This window comes from Anopheles stephensi, chromosome 3 (genome assembly GCF_013141755.1).
Source record: "Anopheles stephensi strain Indian chromosome 3, UCI_ANSTEP_V1.0, whole genome shotgun sequence".
NCBI classification, from domain to species: domain Eukaryota; kingdom Metazoa; phylum Arthropoda; class Insecta; order Diptera; family Culicidae; genus Anopheles; species Anopheles stephensi.
This window is the reverse complement of record NC_050203.1, coordinates 66,321,442-66,344,100: the sequence shown is the minus strand read 5'-3', so window position 1 is coordinate 66,344,100 and position 22,659 is coordinate 66,321,442. Positions and strand designations below refer to the sequence as shown.

At 44.1% G+C, this 22,659-nt stretch overlaps 1 protein-coding gene across 7 annotated transcripts in view; it reads left to right on the top strand.

Moving 5' to 3' along the window:
- The window catches only part of LOC118511743 (discoidin domain-containing receptor tyrosine kinase B), a 253,597-nt gene that overhangs the window by 130,133 nt on the left and 100,805 nt on the right, over positions 1-22,659 (top strand). For all 7 annotated transcript variants that reach the window (XM_036055193.1, XM_036055200.1, XM_036055195.1 and 4 more), the window contains one exon: positions 12,529-12,634. In XM_036055193.1, coding sequence (XP_035911086.1) covers positions 12,529-12,634 — 106 coding nt within the window. The remainder of the gene's footprint in view (positions 1-12,528; positions 12,635-22,659) is intronic.

The window sequence follows — 22,659 nt, the reverse complement described above, 5'->3', positions numbered from 1 at the left end:
CAGTGGACGAACCAAAGACATATCGCGGCCGTGGCGACGATTTTTTTCTCGAGTTGGCGAATTTGCATTCGATGAACGGACCGCGAACTTGCTCGGAGAAGCATCGTGGCCGTTGTCTCTTCAGCAGGCAGGCAGCAGCAGCATAAATTTGTGCTAATTAGGGATTACATTCATAAGCGGACGTTTATGACCATGTGAACACTAATCGGGTTGAACTTTCGGGACTTTCCGGAACGACCAACGGGAGCGCTGTGAACGAACATTCATTCCGCAAACGCAAAGCTTGAGAAGACCGAAAGAAAGGAATGTAACAGTAAGGAGATGAGCAGTGAAAAATTGAAATCTAAACAATTTAATTGATTCTTTACACGGTGCAAAATAATAGTTATTTATTAAGAACATGAAACGCCCTGCAAGAAAACAGCCTGTGGTCGAAGAAAATTGCCTAAGAATGTTATTAAATTAAGACCGGCCGTGACGATGCTCATCATCATCATCATAATCATAGGCACGCCTAGCTATTTTGTTATTTTTAATCTAAACCACTGTGGCGTGGCTGCGGTATGCGATGCCCTCTGATGTTTCCATCCTCCCTTCACACCATGCTTTTATGATAGGGAGGTTTTTTGCTCGATTTTCTTTCTTTTTTTTTGACGGCCAAAGCAAGCGAGAGAAAAACAATTGCTCTTCTCCACAGTTTTTTTGTTTATTTTTTCCTCCTTTTTCTGAACCGCCCCGCACCCCGGCCATGGGTATGCAAATTATGGCGGGAGCAATTATGTATGCAAATTGCGGTTTCATAATACGCTTATGTTTATCCGTCCCACTTTGCCGCAACCGAGCACCGATAGAAGGGTGGGACATGCTCAACCCGATGCGAGCCTTTTGGGAAGGCGTTTGTTTGCTGAAAGGAAAACAAAACAGGCCCGGCACAAGAAAGCCTCAAACGGGGCTTAAAGTCAATTGTTTCGGGTTGGCATAAAATAGAATTTTCCAGCTTGAAAGCTATTTTCGGTTCTTCTCATGGCACCCACCCCCTTCCAATTTTCGCAACCCGCAGCAGCTAATGGTTTTCGCTATCATAATAATGTTATGATAGAGCTCGGTAGCACCACCAACAATCAATTGCTGGCCTCTGAGTTTGGGTCGTAGTAATGGACTCGCTTCGCTGGCAGAAGCACATTCCGCCGGGCTGGTGTAAATCAATCTAACTTTTAACATTTCATCTTTCTGCGACATCGTTCGCGAAGGGACCTAAAGTTTTCCTCCTGGAAAAATCTACCTCCCTGACTAAAAACTGATTTGCATAATTATGGTATCCGCTTGTCGGTCACCTGACGCGTCGCTGGATGGAGCACGAAGCTGGACGAAACAATTTAGCAAAAACAAAGCAAAACCTAAGCCAAAACAATCAATTTCCGCTGTCCAGGAAAGGTAAATTTTGGGCGAAAACTTTCTTCCGAAGTTGTTGGTGGGATTAACTGCCGCGTGTTTTTGTGGGGAAGTAAATTTCGTTTCCCATTCACCGCGACTTGCACGCAACATCCTGGAAGCTCAAGAAGTAGATTCAGCTTTTAAAGAGCTTCGTACTTGGAATGGAATCTCTTCAGGGCTCGAAACAAAGCAAACGCTGATGAAACAAGCGAAGCGAACTGTGTTGGAGGCTGCGTTGGGCAGGATGCAGGCAGGTTGTCGGGTAGCTGAAACTAAGTTTATCTTTGCAGGAAAACCGCTACATTTTCCAGCGGATGGAAACTCACTCGGCCCGGTTATCTTGCCTTGGCCGGTTTCGTAAGCGCACCAAAATCGGGACGCTTTTGTGTAATGTTCTTACCCGAACGAAGATGCACCATGCAATGGGCACCACATTGATGGGGTGCCTTTTTACTGCACCTTGCTTAGGGTGAGTTCCTTGGGTGGGAAAATGGCGAAATGCATTTCGCTTTGATGTGTATACGGCCCCGGAGGTATAGGGGTATAAATAGAGTTAGCTTAGCCGAAGGGAAATGCAATATGCAGCTTCAGCTCGAGAAACCGGAGCAGATTCCTTAAAAGAAGATAGTTTTGAAGTTAGTTAAGGAAAGTTTTCCTAACTTTTGGGAATAATCTCTTTCCGAGAGACTCGCGTGGCTGAATTTTGATTCATAATGTGAATCATAAATCTTATGAAACTCACGCTCTATTCTTAAGGAATTCTCAGGATCAGTTGGTGTAGCTTTAGCGACCGTCCATTACACGTTCCGCAAATTTCCCTTACCATCCTGTATGGCTGATTGGACACTCGCAATTCGGGCACCAATATTGCACGACATCCGATTAATTTCCTGTCCTCCACGAGGCGAGAACCAGCGAGAGGAACCGACCGCAAGAGAAAGAAAAACAAATTGACCCAGAAATTAAACGCCAAACTGTTCCCTCACCACGGTCCCGTACGTTTCTGGAGCAAAATAATCAATTGTACGCAACGCAACCACCCCATCGCTCTGGGATCCCCATCCCTGGGATGCGCCTCCATTTTGCACAACAAAGCTATTACCTCGAGATGCTCGGGAGATGGGGCGAAATATTAATCAATAAATTTGACCATAATTTTCTGCACCTTCTGGCTTGCTGGCTGGCTGGTGTGGTACTCTGTTTTCGTATCGAATTTCCGAATGTCCGAACAATGGGTTTTGTTTGGTCCGCACTTCTTGCCTGACGGCAGTGGGCGATTTCCAAGTCTCAGCCAGTGCACGGGTGGTGGTGGTTAACCGATACGCTTGTTTGCGGTGTTTGAAATGGTTTGGCAAAATAACTACCAAGCGGGAGAAGAAAAAAAACCACATCCCAAAAACATGCTTAATTTCCGCCATTGTTTCCTTTTTGCGCTGCTGCTGCTGCTGCGGTGCTTGCGTTTGCTCTGCTCAATTGAGGACCAATCTGGTTTCTTTATTTTACGGCTGATTGACTACTGTGTTGGCTGTTTTGTTGTTGGGTGCCGGTAAATCCTATTAATCTCCTGCGGTTGGAACATTGGGACAATAAATGAGTTGTTGAACGATTGATGCGTTTGAGCTGCAACAATATGACTCTGAAGTCGTTGAGGCAAAAAAACACAGGTGAAGTTCAGTATAAGTTAGAATCGGCAGATAAATTCATGTTGGTGGGTAAAATTATTCGTTTTATTTAAAAAAAAAAGATTAAATTGTTTTTAGAAAACAATGTATCTTTTACGTGTCTTCTTCTTCTTCCTTGGCACTACAACCTTGAAAGGTCTCTGCCTGCCATTTCTGGCTTTCTGTGACTTAATTTTACCCGTAGTAAAGTAGTCAGCCTTACGTACAGGGAGGCGGTCAGGATGGATAAACACCGGCCCTGACGTGTGAAGACCGGCGCAGTTGTCATCTCGGCCACCGGACCGAACCTAATCTTTTACGAGTAGTTCGGTTTAATTCGCTTGTTTATCTTTGATTAGTGTAATAATTGATGAGTGCTTAAGACATTATTTCGAGGACTAATATAGCACTGATTCTTCCGATTCTTTCCGAAACTGTCTAGCATTTCATCTTTTACTTACTGTCAGACAATATCGTTTCCTTTTTACCCAAACTCTATTGCATGACATTTTTCGCCTCCATTCTAACTCGACTTATTTTAAATATCAAATTTTGCCATCCTAACTGTTTCCTTCACGGGCGAGTTTTGATTATAATATTCTAAATTCTAAGTTAAGGTACTTTGTTGCTATCTTTTTTAAATAGCTATCCTGCCCCCTTTCTTCTCTTTTCTATATTCTACTCCCTGTCGCATTCTCATAAAATACTTCTCTACTTATTAACATTTATTAACTTATCGCTTATCTCAATTGTGGCGCACAACTATGTTTTGCATATTGCCTACCAACAGGCGCAGTCTATATTTTTGATCCAAATTTTTATCAAAGCGCATAGATTTTTTTTAATAAAACACTTGGGAGAAAATATATCTTCACTTACTGAGCTTTTATTAATTAAATAACCTCTTTGTTCAGCGTATCACCAATTCCATTTGAGTCAATTGCATTCTCCCTAGAAAAATTGTTCTAAATATAAAATGTTGTATCTACACGTGTAGCTCTAGCGTCAAAGTGTTTCCATCAACGACCAACCGTCTTATTGGCCTGTGGTAAGCAAATAAAAACCCTCTGCTCTCCGTACATTCCCTACAGCTGGCCTAGAACGCAGAAATTAAACCTCCACGCAAAGTTGGAATTCTGTCGGCTTGCTAGGTCCAGCGGTTGGGGTGAAAATTGCAGCACATGTGCAAAGCCATCCCACCCAAAAACACACAGACTCACGGACTCGTAGCATACTCATTCTGCATTTTGTTGCAGCTGAAACCGCATCCCACTATTCCGGGGATGCCTCCCCCTCATGTTCAAAGGCGATGGACGAACAAACGGCCTCAAACCCAAAAAAACCACACACGTTGTTTAGTGGTGTTTGGTGGCTGAGCAAAACTCTTCGCCCATTTGCGCGCTCTCATATGATTGAAATTTTTCCCTGTACCCATTTGCTCACTCATGCATCATCGCATCATGCTTGTTCGAGGGAAAATTTGCACCTCGGAAAGCCGGAACCGTCGTCAGCAGTTGCAGGAATGCATTTTTGACGCAAAAGTTGGTTGTTTGTTACCTGGTGAGCGCATCGTCCGGGCTCTTACAAGCTGCATCGTTGGACAGTCGGTCCGGTAAGACTCTCACGGCACGGAGAGCGTGTGCACGAGCAAGATAATGTTTTCCTAACAGACTTATAAACATGTCAAATATTTCTTCACATACCGGTTGACTGCGAACGTAACCGAAGGACCACCACCGGTAAGGATGGCTTTTGCATCGTCGTCTCTCCGCGGCAAGTGGATGGTGCAACGTTGCAATAATACCAACACGAGGCCAACACTCCACCTCCGGCCTCAAAGAATCGAGAACAAATCGGGAAAAGTAGCGCTAGTTACGTGTGCAGCTAACGTCAGACAACGTACCCGAGGCTGCAAACGCTTGGACATTTGCTAAATACATTTCACAGAAAGTATGATCGTGTCGAACGGCTCGAAATGCATCCAACGTTTCCGAACCGGAGGAGGCTTAAGTTGTCCTCGCTGTCCTTACCGTTTGGGGTGTGGCCCTGGTGGAACAAAGACGCCATCCAGGCGCTTTCGTTCCATCCTTCCTTGTCTGGACGCAGTGCCACACACGAACCGTAATTGCATTGTTGTGCCGGTTTCGTTTGTCCTGATTTGCTGCACCACGGACCAAACTGGACGGTCCAAGGATGGATGTCGCAGTGATTTGACAAAAGACGGGCCCGGTCCGTTGTTCCGATGTCGAACGGGCGAAGGCGAGCATAAGGGCCGGTCGTCGATGCCAGCCAAGCGGAGGTAAAGTTTGTGCAAATTACTGAAACAATGGAAGTAATTGGAATGCTGTTTGCGTTTGTACATGCTCGGTTGTGTTGCAATGGAAGGATTATTTACGTAATTTTTAACACCGGCCCAGGAATTGATGGGATGCTGGAATAGCTGAGGGAGCTGAAGTGATGAACAAGGAAGCTTTTAACCGCAATTGTTGTCTTTTGAGCTCAAATTGGTTGGAACTATGACATAATGAAAATGGAAAACATTTATTTCGGACGCTGATTGTGTGTGTGTATTTGGGGTCTTGTGGGGAGATATTTAGTAGGCAGAAAGACCTAGAAAGTTAGGCCAGCAACATGAATCTGCAATACGAGTAGATCCACATTGTTATCATCTTCAATTCCGTTTAAATGAAGATGTCTAGCAGTTGCTCCGTTCGAAATGATTTTATTTGAAGGAAGATATACCCGTCTATATTGATAAGGTTCCTCACATATATTGATTTACTGGGCGCTTTTTTGGGATTAGATTCTTAAAGCAGGACCTTCCTACCTTGAAGTTGATGGCAGTTTGTCCATTCTATTTATAAATTATCCAATTTGCTATTATACTTCGTGAGGGTTTCTATCTAGCTCTTTCATTCAGCATTCCTTCATTGTGTTTCCACTTTCAGTTAATTGTTGTTACGCTTTCGCTTAAAAAAAGTCCTCCTTCTCAATAACATTCTTAAAACAGCCCTGTTCCACTAACCCTTTTTTATGCACTCCAGCACTAAAGGATAAAAAAGGGTGACCGAAAAATCAGGACATCGACTCTACCCCCCCCCCCCCCCGGGAAAACAATCAAACACATTTCAGACGATTGTCAAATTTGCACATACATTTCAGGCAAATCGTGCGTAAAGGCTCTCGCAAAATCAGCCTACGGACACTTGATAAGAGCACCAACAACAACAAACAACCAAAAAAAGGGTTTCAATTTGATTGCCATCCGTCCGAAAGGACACTGGGAGCAAAAGTTGTTTATGGGAGTTCAACCAACCAACCGGGGGTTTTGACCGGCCCGACGACCAGGACAACGGACAAGGAATTAATCTGCTATAAAATTCATATCCGTAAACATTACTCGACCTCGACCGGGTGGAAGGGATAGCACCAGCCAATGGGTGTCCAGTTCCGGTCCGGGTTTTAGGGGTTTCTATGAGCATTTTTTTGTTGTTGCTCTTCCTTTCTTTTGATGAGCTTCTCATGGCAGCCGGTGGCAGCCCCGGCAGCACACATGGAAAGATAATTTAATATTTTTATTTGCTTCCTCCGAGGCACCCGTGGTCCGGCCCGATGGCACAGCTATCTATCCCCTTTTTATGGTGGTTCAATAAACTGTGGACATTCGGAAATGGGTTGGTGTGAGCACCGAAGGATGGGATCTCCGGAAAACTGATGGAATGTTTTGGGAATATTTGTGTTCTACACTTATGTCCATTTCCGTCACCGGGGATCCCATCCCCGTGCAAACTTTTCCGATGGTGAAGTTTTGTCGCCCCGTCTCTAGTAGTTCCCGGAAGGAAGTAAACAAAAACAACTACAACAAAAACCCGTTGTCATGCAATTTTATGACGGCTCGGACGTGTTTGATCCCGAGATCCTTCGAGATGTGTATCTCCTGAGCCGGCTCGAAGGACCAATAAACCCAGGCTCCATCGTTTGGATTTACACCCTCACAACCGACCGGGGGGACCGACCATAACGGATCTTCCCATACATACAGGTAAGACATCCGCGCATCCGAAGACAGCATGTCGACCAGAGCTCTAAATCCTACTCTTTGCGATGGTCATCGTCTCCGACGCACACAAGAAGCACACCTTCCTTGTGGCCCTTTTTTCTTGGTTGCTGCTTGTGCTTCTTAACCGGGGTAGTATCTTGTGAATAATTTATTCTTCCCCGGTTGTGAATGTTGTTGTTATTGTGCAGAGAATCGAGCCTTGAATGGGGAGGTAGCCCGGTTCACATGTAGCCTTCCCGGATTTCCCCCATTACCGAGGGAAAAGCGCAACAGTGAGCGCCCTCCGACGCTCGGTGCTTCCGAGCGAAGAATTGCTGAATTGCTGGGGCAGAAAATCAATTTATTATTGATGAAAGTCGTTGTACGGGATGGATGGAGCCATTTTCTTTTGGGCAGGCTTCGGTTTCGTGCCGAACGGGGCACCGAAAAATCTCGCTCGCTCCTGACTGCTCAAGACACGCCACCGACGGGACCATCGTGAACCGGCATCGAAAAACCTTTTGGGCATGGTTTAGTTCACTGCTGTTGTGGCCTTTGTTTATATGGCCGTATATACCAGGCGCGGTGGCGCTCGATGTCTTCTCGATTACATGGTTCAGTGGTTTGGCCGTTTGGTAGGAAGCTTTCTTATACTGGCAGCCGAACAGTTGAATGCCAGCAGTGTAGCAAATAAAAGCACACAGTTCACCTTTACCTCACCAAACAGGTGGAAACGACGCGAATTTGGAGCAGGTTCCGGACGTCGTCGTCAAGCCGAGAGCGCATGAGCGGGAATAATAAAAATACATATTTTATTTAGGCACGCGATTACTTATTTACAAATTTATACCGTTCATCAAAAAAAGGGGATTCTGGCGGCCGGTAACGAAACTCGTTTCCTTTTTTTTTCTTTACGTAGTTGGAAAATATGTCGTTACGAGCTCGCGGGCGCGATTTGGAAGTCTATCCGTCGAGCTCGGTCGGTCACGCTCGCCCCGTGTGTTGATGGAAAACAATCGCTTCCGGTTTTGTCTGGCGTTGGTGTTTGGGGGATTGGGGAAAAGGGATGCGATGCAATAGTTTCGCTTTTATGTGAGGCCCACCTACCAGACGGAGATAAAACGGAATCAAAGGTTGAGAAGAATCGTAATGCAACTTCACTTGCCGGCCCGTGGGTTAGTCACACAGAAACCATACAGAACACATGGAAATTGTGTCCATTAAGTATTCATTTTGCCCGGTATGAAGCTATTGCACATACATCACCCGGACACAGAAGTCATTGCGAGGGGGCCATATGGTACGCCGGGGGAGGCAAAACAAATGGGGGCAAATACAGCCTTTCATCCGTTTTTACGAAGCAAATGGGAGCCATAAAGAGTGAATGATTGAAGTGGATTTGAATGTTGGCGCTTTGTGGGGGGCATAAAAGGGCATGTTCCACCTTGCCCGGTGAAAACCATTCATTTTGGATGATTTCTTCATGTATTTTTTTAATCTTTTTTGTTTATCCCTCTATGTGAAGGTAATATATCTGATTAGTTCTGAAATGTGTGCGCTTCATCATAACAATCATAGTGGAAAGGCTGGTCCGTGTGCTTCAAACTCGAAAACACTCGGCTGCTCTGGGCAGTGCGAACAACATTTTAATCTGATAAGCTTTCGATTGAAAGGCGGCTTTGTTTGCGAACCTCTCGCCAGCCCACTGGTGAAGCTAATTCTTGGAGGTGTGCCAAACGAAGGTTTTCAGCCATTATGCTTGCAGGCATCGCATCGAATCGTCGCGTTTGACGTTCAGTGACGTGAGCGAGGCCACGAGGCTGCAAACACAGCCGGTACACAGGGGTCATGTCGAGGGCACAAACATATTCCGATCCGGAGGTCATTGTTTCAAGTTTTGCAGCATGCAGCAGCGAGGCCATGGGGCGAGTCGTGCTATCAATAGCCCCTTTATTTAGCTTCTCCCGACCCGATCCGGAGACTGTATTGTAATGCGTCTCTGGCGCTCTTTAGTGTTATTAACGCTTATTTTAAGCAAGAACCGGTGTATGTGTGTGGCAATTATACTGACATCAAACTTTATGACAAACTTTGCGAAACGGAAGGGTGTGCGTGTGTGATCTTCCATTTCATCTTATGGCCAGCCGGGAGAGCATCACATCGCAGACGATTTGATTTTAATGATGACGAATCGAGCACTGAGTGACATTTAAATGTCATTCTGCGGGTGAAATTTGATTTCCTCGGTTGTGTCTCTGGTTCGATCGCGAGAACGGGGGTTTCCTACGTACACAGGAACTAACGATGAAGCATGGTGACTCGAAAATCCCGAGCCGGGAGAGGCTCAAGTTTCACGGAGGTCCCAAATTGAGCCTAGAATAAAATGGATAATTAGAATCTGCTGTCGGTGAGGATCGAGACGAGGTGTTCTGGAGGGGTGGAAGGGAGCAGCTCACTAATCAAAAGGCTAATCGATGTGCGTTCGTTAAGGGTTAAGAAAAAGTGTCCAATTTCGAAGGTTCGTTTGCGCAGGCGGAACGTAATCCGAGCCGTCAACTGCCAAGCATGACAATTAGTGTCTTGATGTTGGTGGTTCTTTTAAAACATTTTTCAGCTTTGGTCTGCAGCCGTTCAGCGCAAATGAAAAGAAAGAGAGTTAATGATTTCTTTTGGATAATTATGCTTGAGGGAGAACCGTTTTGAAGATCATTTTTTGTAGGTCAGTAAAGTTCGAATGAGCTATAATCTAGCTTCAAACAATCATTCAAATCTGCTTAGCTCCGCTTACGTTTCGCGAAGCCAAGCTTCAACTCTTCGCAGCAATAAAACTACAATTACTCGTGCGCTGAGACCCCTTACCATCCGCGATACCCCGAACCGTGTGGAAGTATTCTGGAACAATTTGCACTGTATTATCGTCTGAATAATGGAGCAGTCCCATGCTCCCGGCGGACCATCCTTTAACCATCCAATCAATTAGTGATTAGAAAAGTTTTTTGCCAGCGAAAGTTTTGCACCGTGTCCTCGATGCCACTTTCAAAAATACTGGTCCACAATTCGATTGCTTTTTCGTTTCCTCCTTGTCCTTCATCAAATAAGATTCGTTACCGACGAAGTGCCGGTAGTGGAATCTGAATGGAGATCCACAAACCTATCCACCGTCGCCGGGGGATTAGCAGTGCTTTTAGCTGCGAAGTTTTCCGATTGGATGATAACGACGAGAGTATGGAATGGGCAAAGGAGATTTTTTTTTCCTCCAGTAAGCTAAATCACGAACACAGGGCGAGAGCGAAAAATCATAAGCAGGTCACGGTCACAAGGGATGCGTTAGCGTTATTCCCGTCTTGTTTTCTTCTGTGTGTCCTTACTATTTCACCAGCAGTGATGATGATGAGCAAAAAAGTTTTGCTCCACTTCATGGCGATTAATTGCGAATGAGTTAGAACATTCCCCTTGGACGGTAAGGCATAATATGTTGTAAGCGTTTCCCGCCTGTTCCGGTCTCAAAGGACTACCGTCCGGGTGTGGTGTGCTAACCGGTTCGAATACTTCTCATTATCTTGCACGATCGGAGTTTTTGGAGGTACAAATCGCTGGGGTACGGACATCTCGCATTCTCTAAGCAGAAAATCTTTCGACCCAAAAAGACGTGTAATGGCTGTGCTTGAGAATGAAACCGAGGGCCTTTGCTACGTTTCTTAATGGTGTCGAGAGATTCATCGTGTACCACTTGAGGACGCACATTTTGCGCTCGGTGCTGCAATCTGCGCCGGTTGAAGTTCGCGGCGACCCTGGGAAAGTGGGCTGAAATTTATGACGACCACGGAGGGGCATAAATTTGCAGACGTATCCATACAACTACATAGAGTGAACGAGAGAGGGAAGTTCTCGCTGCTTGTGAGCCAGGTCCACGTCTTGTAGCAACAGGATTGCGTCTAGAATTGTGGAAACGCTGGAAAAAGCAGGTCGAGCAGATGCAATTTAGCTCTTCAATTTGGAACCTTCACCGCTGAAGGTGTTCTCCACCGCATTTTCAAGCCGCATGCCTTAATTATACTCTTGAAATGCCGCCTGCAACGAGAATGCCGTCGCACACAAGCGTACCATTCCGGGGCACTTCGCTTGCGCCGGTTTTATTTCGAGCAGTGAGGCAACAACGCACCTCCTCGCCTGGAATTGTGGCAACGATGATGATGGTGGAATCGGGTTGCGCTTTTCATTTCATCAATTTCCTTCCCCTCGGTCGCATATCGCTGGACGGCTTGAAGAAGATTGCAGAGCCACTCGGATGGACGGAATCGTCCTCCCTGCGTCCAGAGCGCGATGGACGCTGAAGAAATAATATTTTAATGAATACGTTAAAGCACAGCTTTAGTAACTTGATTACGGGAGCTTCAATTATTCATCGTATGCCGATCGTACGATGACGGGCGTTGGCTGTTCGCTTACAAGGTGAATTGGCCCGCGCGTACGTACGTTTCAGCAGGAATTGTATTTATAAATGTGCCGAGGAGTTCCACGGAACTGTTTTCTCGAGTGAAGCAGCATGGCGGAACGTTTCGAATCTTCTTGATGCATGGTGGAGGTTGTTTGTAAGGGAGGACTTTGAACTTTAAACTTATTTGATTGCAGCTTTAATGTTTTCAAATCATTCAAGTATTAAATGGCAATACTTGATGTTGAATTTTTCAAAAAAGGATGATAGTTATTCTTTAATATTGCTAATGCGTTGTTTGTTATGAAGCTAAACAAATATCTACCAGGGCGAGCAAATATTCGATAAAAGAGTTATCTTTGAAGGGTCATTTCAACTGTTAAAGACTGTTGTAAAAAATTCGTAAATATTATTAATAAATTTAAACACAATTTAAAAAAAAACTTGCTTTCTTTGCCATTTCATCTAAGAAGTTTGCCATAAAAATGGATACTATTGCCTTATCAACTGAAAAACCCTGCATTTAAATGCACAAAGAGTTTATATGTTTTTTTTATAATGTAGGCAGATTCAAATTATTGGAAGGAATTTTTAATCACTTGTAAAACACGTCGTACCTCAGGAGATTCCTAAGAAAATGGAAGCTTTATTAACATTAATTTGAAGAAATATTATTATTGAAATAAAGGTCTAGAATTGTGTAATACCTAACAATTTTATTGGGAGTGTTTAAATTATTGGCAGTAAAACAAAAACAAAACTTGATTGGTACAACACAAATGCATTCCAGCGCTCAGGGACGAAAAATGGGCAACATCTCAATACAAATGATAATTACAGTGCTCTCCGTATCCTAATAACTAATGAATCTTTATTTCCCAAATTACTAAAAACAAACGCCCATACCAAAATACTAATTGATGTTCTAACCCGTTTCCTCTTTGCTACTTTAATTACAGAGAAATGCAAAAACCCATTAGGCATGGAATCGTTCGCGATTAATGACTCACAAATAACGGCCAGCTCGGCGCACGACATCGGCAACGTAGGACCACAGCATGCCAGGTAAGCGATCGTTCACTTCTTCCCCAGCCATCGGAATGAATCCAAAGGCCTCTCGGTTTAGGGACTCACAGTCAGAAGCGTACAGCATTCTTTCATTAAGTCTATTGCCAAAGGCTATAAAGGCTGCCGAAGCGCAACGAAACTGAAACTCCCTCCCGAAAAAAAACCCGGAGTTTCCTTGAAAGCTTTTTCCTTACATGGCGGGAAAGGAAAAATCCTTATGCTCAGCCTTTTCTTCTTCAAGCGCCTCTGTGTGTGTGTGTGCGTGTGCTTCCTCGTTCATTCGTTGTTTAATCTTCACGGGATCACTTTTTTCACTCCACGTGTGTGCGGCTTCCAACAAAAACACTCTCCACCTTCGATCTGTTGTGTGGGACAGAATGGAAGAAAGATTTTCCCAATTTCCCTTCACCTTCTGTGAGATTACGAACCAAACCCAAGGGTGGAGAGCAAAAAGGGCATTCACCGCCCATTCGTCTGTCTTTCAGCGGGACCGCTCGCTGAACTGTGCGGAGTGAACAATAATGGGCCAACCGAAAGGATATGCCAGCAACAAATGGCTGTTGTGTTTTGTGTTTGGCTGTACTGCCGGTGGTGATATGTGGTGTGCATGTTCCGTTGTACACCGTGACACACACACACTCACTCACGTGCACGCGCACGGATGAAGGCAGGATAACAAATCTACATTATCCTCATCAGGGATAACAAATTGCTCTCATTTAAAATGAAAAATCACTATTTGTATTTTCTTTTCTTGGGATCTGCCACCAGCAGGCACTCGCATGCACCGGGCATGCCTGTTTGACTCTGTGTGTGTGCATGTCCCGTGGCACCCATCGAGCGGGAAGGTTTGATCACACATACACACACGAGCAAGAGAAACAGAAGGAAAGACAATGCTGAAGAAAATTCCACTCCATACACTCGGCACTGCACATGCCATTTCACCGCTTTTCACCGAAGCGAGCGAAGTCGTTCCTTATCCCTTTTCGCTGAGACTGCTGAGCATAGGCTTCGCTGGAGCTCCCAGGGAGCAGAGCTCACAATCGTACATTCGTTCTGGGACACAATGGGAGAAAATTATTTTTCATTTTCAAACCACACCACACGCTCTGCGGATCGAGCATAGCTTACGTCCCTCCGTTCGCATTGTTTCAGGTGAACAACGAACAGTGGATGGCTTCAGGTGCTGCAGAAAATCTGCAAATGGATCACGAATTTGCTCCTTCGTTCGGGCCCTTGTCTGCTCCCCATCCGTTTGCCGACAGGAGCAAGAAGGAGAAATGATTATGTTGGCCCAAAATTTCCGAAGAGTAATAGGGCGGAGGTGAAGTTGATGGGACCGTGACTCGGGAAGATGACAACAGGATTAACACGGTATCGTTGACGTGTGTTCGGGTTGCAACAGTGCGGGTTGCACTGTACAGGTGCAAAATGAAAGAATCGTTCTCGTTTACCTTTTAGCTTCCGTGCGAAGAAGGTCTTGCGGAGATTTTTTGTTGTTCATTTGGTTTGTGCTGTTGTCGTTGGCGTGTCGTGAAGGAGGTGTTGCAGTTAGTGTTCGGTGGCGCTTTTGTGGCAAATCATATTCTAACGTCACTATTTTAGGGTCGCTTGGTTGTTTCTTTCAACCGGAGAAGCATTGAATGGGAGCTTATTGTAGAGATGTATTGTGCCATTTGGAGCACTATTGTTAAATAGAAAACCTGCAATCTATCTCTCTAGCTCTCTATGCTAGTCAGATGCTGAAGATATATTCTTGATGTCCAATTTACAATATTTTGTTCTAAGTTTCATTTTTGCATTTCTTAGCACTTGCACTTATTGGACATTGAGCTTTTACTTCATGAGCTCTTCATATTACTTTCAATTTTTGTTTACAAATCATACACTCCAATCTTTCAACAACAATCAAAGCCCTTACGTCGGCTTTAGAATTGTCTTTCTGTCTGTCTACCTTAAGCGATGACAAGATGTAAGATAATAATTAGAAGGCATGTGAAATCTTCAAGCAGGTTTCCTATGTGAAATCAGCTATACAGCAACAGTTAACCTATTTGTTTAAACCGTAGAATTGAGGTTTTGGAGCCAATTTTCAACAAATCGTTTGACCATTGATAAGTCTTGTAAGCCAGAAATGTCAGACCATGACCTAAAGAGGTCGTTTGGCCAAAATAGAAGAAGAATAGCTTTTGAATTCTCTTCTTCTATTATTAATCAATAAAAAATGGTTTATTCTCTATGCAAAATAATGTTGATGGATGGATTTAATTTCTTGCCTATGCGTTTTAGAGCACTAAACCACTTTCTCTTCAATGAGTTATGATGTTCGTCAACTTTTCTAAACATAGTTACTATATAATCGCGTTTGAAGGTTAGATTCCTGTTTGGACGCCTTGTTACATTGATTATTTTCTCAGTCTGTGTCTTTGAAACGGAGAGTCTCATGAGTTGCTAATAGAATTAACGATGTAAAAGAAACTCTAAACAATTTATTTGTGATGAAAAGAAACTAGCAGAAAGTGCGTATAGCCCATTGATTAACTTTATACAAAGCGTTATGCTGGCTTTCGTGCAGATATAAAAAGTTAAGTAGCCCCAAACAAAGCGATGGGTCGGTATAGATTAGATTCAAACACCCGAGCTGTGGTGTGATATGAAGCTCGTCAAACGAGTCACACTCATACGTCACCAATTTCAACACATAACACTTATTATATGGTCGATTAAATATTTCACTCACCATCTTTTAAATCTTCTTGCACCATTTACCGGGCAGGACGATTGCGACCAAACGTCCAAATGGGGAAGAGGCACACGTTTACTGTCAACTGGCAAACCTTAAACGAGCATTCAAACATTAACGACCGTTCGGGTTAAAGTCTTTAACCGCAAAACAGTCCGATTGAAATTGCACCAGGATCAAAACAAAGCAAAAAGGGCATCCATTTTGCCCTGTTTTTACGCAGTGTCCTCAATTGTGTGCAGCACTTGGTGCAAACGTCTTATTTCTTCTGAGGGAGGGATCGAACAAAAAAAGAGAACGAAGAATAATAAAACGTCACCTACCTTTTCCTTCCCTTGCTTTCGATCTGCTGCTTACCCCACCTACCCCATACTTCTTCGCCTATGCATAATCAATAAATGTTGGTCGATTTTTACTACCACCATCCATATAAAAACCGAACGGGCAACCTTTGTTGCTGTTTTTCCTTCACTTTTGCTAAAACCCCAACCATTTCCCACCACCCTGTTCAGCAACCAGAACGAGCATTTTCCATTTTGCCGTGATATATGAAGGATTTATGTTCCGGCTTTTGTTTTTGTTTATTGTGCCCGCCGCCATTGGGAGTCCCTTTCCAGCGACTGGTTGGTTGGGTCATGTTTGCTCATCGTCTCCATCCATGCTCCCAGCGTTAGCAAGGCCGGGTGGACCGGATGGGACCGATTGGACCGTACGTACAAGACGGCTAGGTTTATTGTTGTTGTTCGTCCTCCAGGGAACTGCTGGCTGCTCAGTAACCAGTGATCCGTCAACGTTGTTTTCCTTTTCATCAACCATTTATGATTGTGCCTTAGCCTGTAAGTCGTCAGGTTATCGCTTTAGTTTTCCAATCAACCATTCGTGTGTTTGTGTGTGTCGGATATGTCCTTGGGATCAATGGGGTAGAGAGGGAGACTCCATCTAAAGCGAACCATTTGCCTCACGCAAAAGGACATTCGATTGAAGTCTGTGCCTCGTACAGAAAGGAGCAGAAAGAAACGTTGGACCCACTCGTACTCGAGCTGAGCAGTCTGGACGGCCCGTACCGGACTGGTATGGGTGACCAATTTCAGGTCACCATTCCATACAATTGACGCTCGTACAAACACGCGGCATACGTACATTGGCAGTCCGGTGGTGTTCCAGTCCGGAATGTTGCTTTCATAGCTTTCTGTCAATTTTGACGTTTATGTCTTAATTTTGTTGGCTTTCTAATCGACGTTTGCATGATTGAGCTGGACGGAACATGAGTCGGTTTGTTTTTTTTTTGTTGGTATGTGAAAGAAAAAGGGCTAAAATAATCATAATTCGCATTGATTTTCTTGCACTGGAAGGCTCCACATCGTATCATGTTTCCACATCGAGTCGCACGCTTTTAAGCGTTTAAATACGTGACTTAAAGTGAAGAAAGATTCCGACCGGGGAAACGGGGAACCTATTTAGTTGCAGAAAAACGAACCAACTCCCATCCTACAGTGTGTCAGTGCTCTGTCCGTGTGCTGCTTGTGTCACTGTGGCTGGAGTGGTTCATAAAACTAGCAACAGATTGACGTTCACGATGATTACGATGCGAGGTACCGCATCGACAGACGGCTGCAGGACGTGCAAGAGCGAGAGAGAGAGAGAGAGAGAGAGAGAGAGAGAGAGAGACAGACTGTTGACGTCCAAAATGGAACGGTGCTGGTCCAAGAGAAAATCCGGCAGGACCAGTCAATTTCTTTTCAACGACGCGCAGCTGACTGACGACGTACTTCATAAACCAATATGGTGTGTGCCTTCGTGGTGCCCGGGCACCACCGGCGAGCGTTGTCGTAATTTGTTTGAACGGAATCCATGCCATTTTTTGTGTGTGTGTTCTTTTTTGCATCCAGCAAGATTGGCAAAAAATAAATGATCAATGTAGACATCCAGAGCCTTTGTACTGCAGCAAACGGTAGCCCAAAACCCTTGAGCCCATCGTAATGCAGGAGTCGATCGATAGTGGCAGGGTTAGTAGGGTTCAATCATCTAAAAAGGGGGTTTTTTTCTCTGTATGCAGGTCCCCACTTTCTACTGGACAATCTGGTTTTTGACTTTATTTTAATACTACCAGCGAACACTCACCCGAAGGTGGAAAGGTCGCTCGAGAGCTCCTGATCGAGCAATATTTCCCGTTAAAGGGCCTCGTTGAGGTGAAGACTCCGCCGCTCGCGTTTAGCTGACTGGAATGACTTCATTATGAGGAGGACCAGCAGACATTGAAATACGTGTGCGCCCAAGCTCGTCGTGCACTTGAACAGGAAAATTACGACCGACTCATCTCTGTCTATTTCACCAGACCGATTTCAAGAGACGCGAGTGCTCATAATTTCTGGCCAAACCTCTTGTTCGGGAAACCTTTTCGGGTAAATCGTTTTGCATTTCATGCATCGTTAGCGAGTACGGTAGCGCTTCTACACTGGTTGGTGATAAATGGGACGTGGACGTTTTTTTCTCTTCTTCTTTTTCATAACGTACTTGAAATTGTTTTGAAGAAAAGGTGCGATTTTAATGGAAGAATTCTTGCATTGAATACCCGCGTGTTGCTCATTGATGTATGCATTTGCACGCTGGAGTCTGGGGAAGAGTAAGATGTTAATGGCTGTGAAGACTTCTTTGAAGCGAACGATTCACAAATCAAAGCGTCGCGTCACGATGACGAACGGGCCACACTACATCAAACCACCAGCGAGCCACACTAGGCTGCGGACCGTTTGACATGTTAATTTAGCGATCTCAAGCACCTTCGAGTGGATGTGTTGCTCTGAGGCTGAGGAAACCCTCACCATGCCCGGTTAGCCCATTCTCCAATAAATCTTCTCATTCCTTATGAATACGGGCTATATGCCGCCATAACTTCTTCGCCATGTTTCTGTTTGGCGACTAATGCACATTGCCCTCAAGAAGTTGGGTCGTCGTGAGTGTTTTTTTTTTTCGCGAAACCCAACAACGACGGTGTTCGACTGCTGACTATGTTGGTGTTGGTGCGGAACTCATAACTTTATGGTTCACCGTGTTCGTCGTAAAAAGCGAAAATTAATCTCCATCCCATACACAAAAGTCCCCCATCGGTGCCCGTGGTTATTTTTCTGCTTGTGGGGAACCTACCTTCCTGTGCTCCAACCATCCCGAGCGATGCCCGAGCCACTTGCCATTAAATATAATTAAAAACAATAAAAAGAAAAATCCGTCGTCGTAAATTAACACCCACCACCACCACCGCCATCACCACCCTTCGGATCCTAGCGGCAAACGTCCACTTGAGCCTTCAATCTCGCAAACGCAAGTTCCAAACAAACCACCATCCTTGCCCACCAGATGGGCGGTTCTGAGAATCACACAAAAAGGGACACTCCCTTCACGGCGCTTGTTTGAACGGGGCCTGGCATGATGTTGATTTTTCTAATGACGTTGGAAGCGGGTCCTGTTGCTTGGGACCCGGTGTCCTTCGGGTTGCCTCTCAGGGGAGAGATGCTTTGCGGTGCCGTTGAACGATAGCCGTTAATAAAATCTAATATTTCAAATCCTAGTCGCCATTAAAAACATTTAGAGTCATTGTTTTGTGACTGAATGAGATGGATGGTGGAGCTAGTGGTGGTGGTGGTGGTGGTGGTCGCCCTCCCCACCATTGGGCTCCATGTCCATGGTGGCATGGTGGTGATGATGGTGGCGATGATTTGAGCCGGACGGCAACACCCGCACGGAATGAAAAAGGGCAACGGAACGAAAAATGGGAAAGCGAGCCCCTTATCGTTATGGGTCCGGTTGGTAACGACTTAAGTCCCTTAAAGGGAGACCTTTTTTTTCGCTATGCGCATTTGACAAAGACTTTGTAATGAAAATGAAATAAAAAGTGTTGTCTGAAAAGGTTTTAATTTGGTGACACACTCGTGAGGAGTCAGCCGGAGTGATGTTTGAATAATAATTTTATAATTGTTGCACTTAGTTCTTTAACTCTATTGATAAGACTTCTTGTTAGATTATTAGAATATTGTAATGATTTATGATGATTTAAATTACTTTTGAATAGGTCTCAAAGAAGAAGAAATTGTTGAGAAAATTACATATCATTCCAGTTTTAATAGCTGTAAAGGACTATTTCACAATACGATGAACATTTCATATTTGTGGATAAAAAATTCATATTTGTCAAGTTCTATTTCAACACAACTGTGAAACTGGTTTTACAAATTACGAGTTTACATTAAATATTTTCACATGGAATTGAATATTTATATCCAATATTGAAAAATGAAAAAGTCCTTTACAGAAACGTATGAACTAGCAGAGAAACCCTGTAAAAATATTCTTCCCAGACGATTCTCGTCCAAGGCTATTTTTATCTGAAAACGAAATTTCATTTTTATCACTTAATACGCGCAATAAGTTTTAATTATTCCATTAATACCATTATTACCCACCGTGTACAACCTCCACAGATCTGGAATGTATCCTTCCAGCCGTCCTTTTGTGTAACATTAATGCAAAAATAACACCTCACTCGATCGCGGCCGAACGGATGGCATAATTCTCCAGAAAATGATAAACAACGACCGTCACTGGTCACTGGTTTGTTTTCCTTTTTTGCTGTTTTTTTGTTTTGTTTGGCAGACAAAATATCCCGCACAAACCGGACTGGACTAATGGAAGAAATATGCTTTTTCCGGAATTAATGCTCCATCATTTGCCGTTTGACTTGTTTCCTCCCGACGGTCTCCCCGAATCTCTCCTATCTTTCCATTTGTGTTCCACCTGTCCTTCTATTTTGGGGACACACGCACACAGTACCTGGCAGAAGGAAGGCCCCGGGAAAAGCGAATCCATAGCTGCACTTTTGTTTTCCTTTCGCTGCCGTGTTGTTCTTTCCGCCGGCAGGCCGCGATCCGCGTTTCAATCCCGTGCATCATTTCCGGTGGTCACCACCGTGCCGTCGCCGTGGACGCTACATTAATATTACATTTTCATTTTCCGTAATGACCTCCCATCATCGTTATTGTTGTCAGGGATCATTCGTCGAAACACACCGGTCGGCCCCAGGAGTCGACATTGTGGTTAACCTTTTACGCTCTCCTCCGTTCGCGAAGCGCGCTTTGCTGCTGGTGCTGGCGTCCCGATCGCCATTAGTCACTGTTGACGTGGTCACCGTGGTTGTTGTCGTCGCTTTGGTCCGGGAGTTTGTTTTTTTTACTGTTGTCGCAACGCGGCAAACCGAACCGGACCATCACGGCGGTGCTTCAGTGTTGGTCAATTCGCAGCCATTTTTATTTTGGAGTCCATTTTTTCACCATTATTGCAGTGATTTTGTGGAAACATTGGCCTTAATTATCCGTTGTTTATTTTTGTTGAGGTCGTTCGGCACAGAAATCAGAGTGAAGTGCAGTTTTAGTTGTATTTTATCTCATTTTCTTGGATTAATTATTATTTGAAGAACTATAAGACGAAGCTAGATCCCTAATAATACTAATTGCTCTACGGTAATCTAAATAAAACTAGATTAGATTTGGGATGAAGCAATTTGATAATAGCACAACGATTGACAATACAGCTTAAAGAACGTTTCATCCAGCGATTACTGGTGATTTTATATGTTTTGTATTGTTTTGTAAAATGACATCCGCCTCGTGGCCTCCTCCAGAAGCAGACACAGGCCGACCTTTGTCTCGGCAGTTTTTAGCTTTTATTTTTCAGTGTTGATTGTTTTGTCCTTCTGAATGACAGCGATTTCTTATGGTATATGGCATTAGAAGTTGCTAATGAGTTGCTGCTTAATATGCTTATTATTTGTCATCCATGTCATGTTCATCAACCTTTTTTTTTTTTTTTTTTATTCATAAAGAACGGCCTGGCCGTATTGCTATGTTCATCGATCTTATCAGTCTGAAAATCGGCTAAAGCTAGCCGATATCACTCACCAATTTACGTGATATACGGACATTCCTTCGGACCTTTTCTGTACAATGGTTGAACCAGCCATCAGGGACATTCTGCAGGTGTTTGCAGACTTTTTCAGCATTATCAGTCCTTTAATCGAGTCTTGTAAATCAGGATTTTTTAATAACAACTTTTAATAATTTCATCATGTTTTATGATGATGAAAAATGCTTGTTAAAGTTTTTACAAGCCAAAAATGTCTATCCAAAACCAAAAAATTAAAAATCATCTTCATTTCATCCCGTTTCATTTAGCGGTACATCCTATTTATGAGCATATCTTGCTTTTCAGTGAAGAATTATGAGATCCCTATGCAATCGTCCATTATTTATTTATTATCAACTTTAGTAGACGCAAATTTATATCTGAAACTGATGTCCACAGTCCCAACTACAGCTTCTTCTCAAAGCACGAAAATATTGTTGATGTCGAAACCTTTGATGCTGTTGTTTGCTGGTCCATATGAGTGTCGCCCAAAAATTGAAAACAGTGGTAGCAAAAACATATTGCTGGCCCCTATCGCTGGCTTCTCTACCGCAACACCAACTTCTCATATAACCCAGAGCACAGCAGAAGAAAATGGCATAAAAAGAGCAAGGTAAAGGAAGAGTGCAAAAATTTGCTCAAAAAATGACTTACAAACCATGACCCATGGAAGCCGTTATCGCAAGCTCTTGTTTCCCCCTTTTTTTGGTGAACGTTCTTTTTCCTTTTCACTTTCGCCCGCACTTCTACGGAGTGGATGCTGACATTGATGGTGATGACGGGGCCGTTTAGCGGGAACCTAGGACTTTTAATATCTACTACCCACCACTAAGGGTGGGCCCACGGAGCGCGTCTGTACGTCTCATGTCGACCACCTTGTCAGTGCTGTTTGACAGTCGCACAGTTTTACACAAGCAAAAAAAAGACTCCTGAAACGCATGGGTCATCAAAGCGGAAGTAGCAGAGAGCTAGCTTCTATCCCACACATACACGTGCAAAGGTGTGCCTTATCATGCCGGGCGTGATGGAACTAACTTTTTTTTCCTTATTTTCATTACTCTCCTGCGTGGTGTTGTCTGCAAAGTGTTCAAAACAAGCAGCAGCAAAAAAAGGAAGCATCCAACCCACCCTGGATAAAACCAGCTTCCGCAGCGGGGCCATTGAAAACAAAAATGGCCATTCCAGGTCACATAGCACCGAAAAAACAGAATCTAGCAAGTGTAACCGCACTCGCACACGGTAAAAGGTGCTCTAAATTGCATCATTGAATATGCGTTCGAGGTCACCGGGAAAAGAGCGCGCTGTATTAGACGGTGAAGAATCT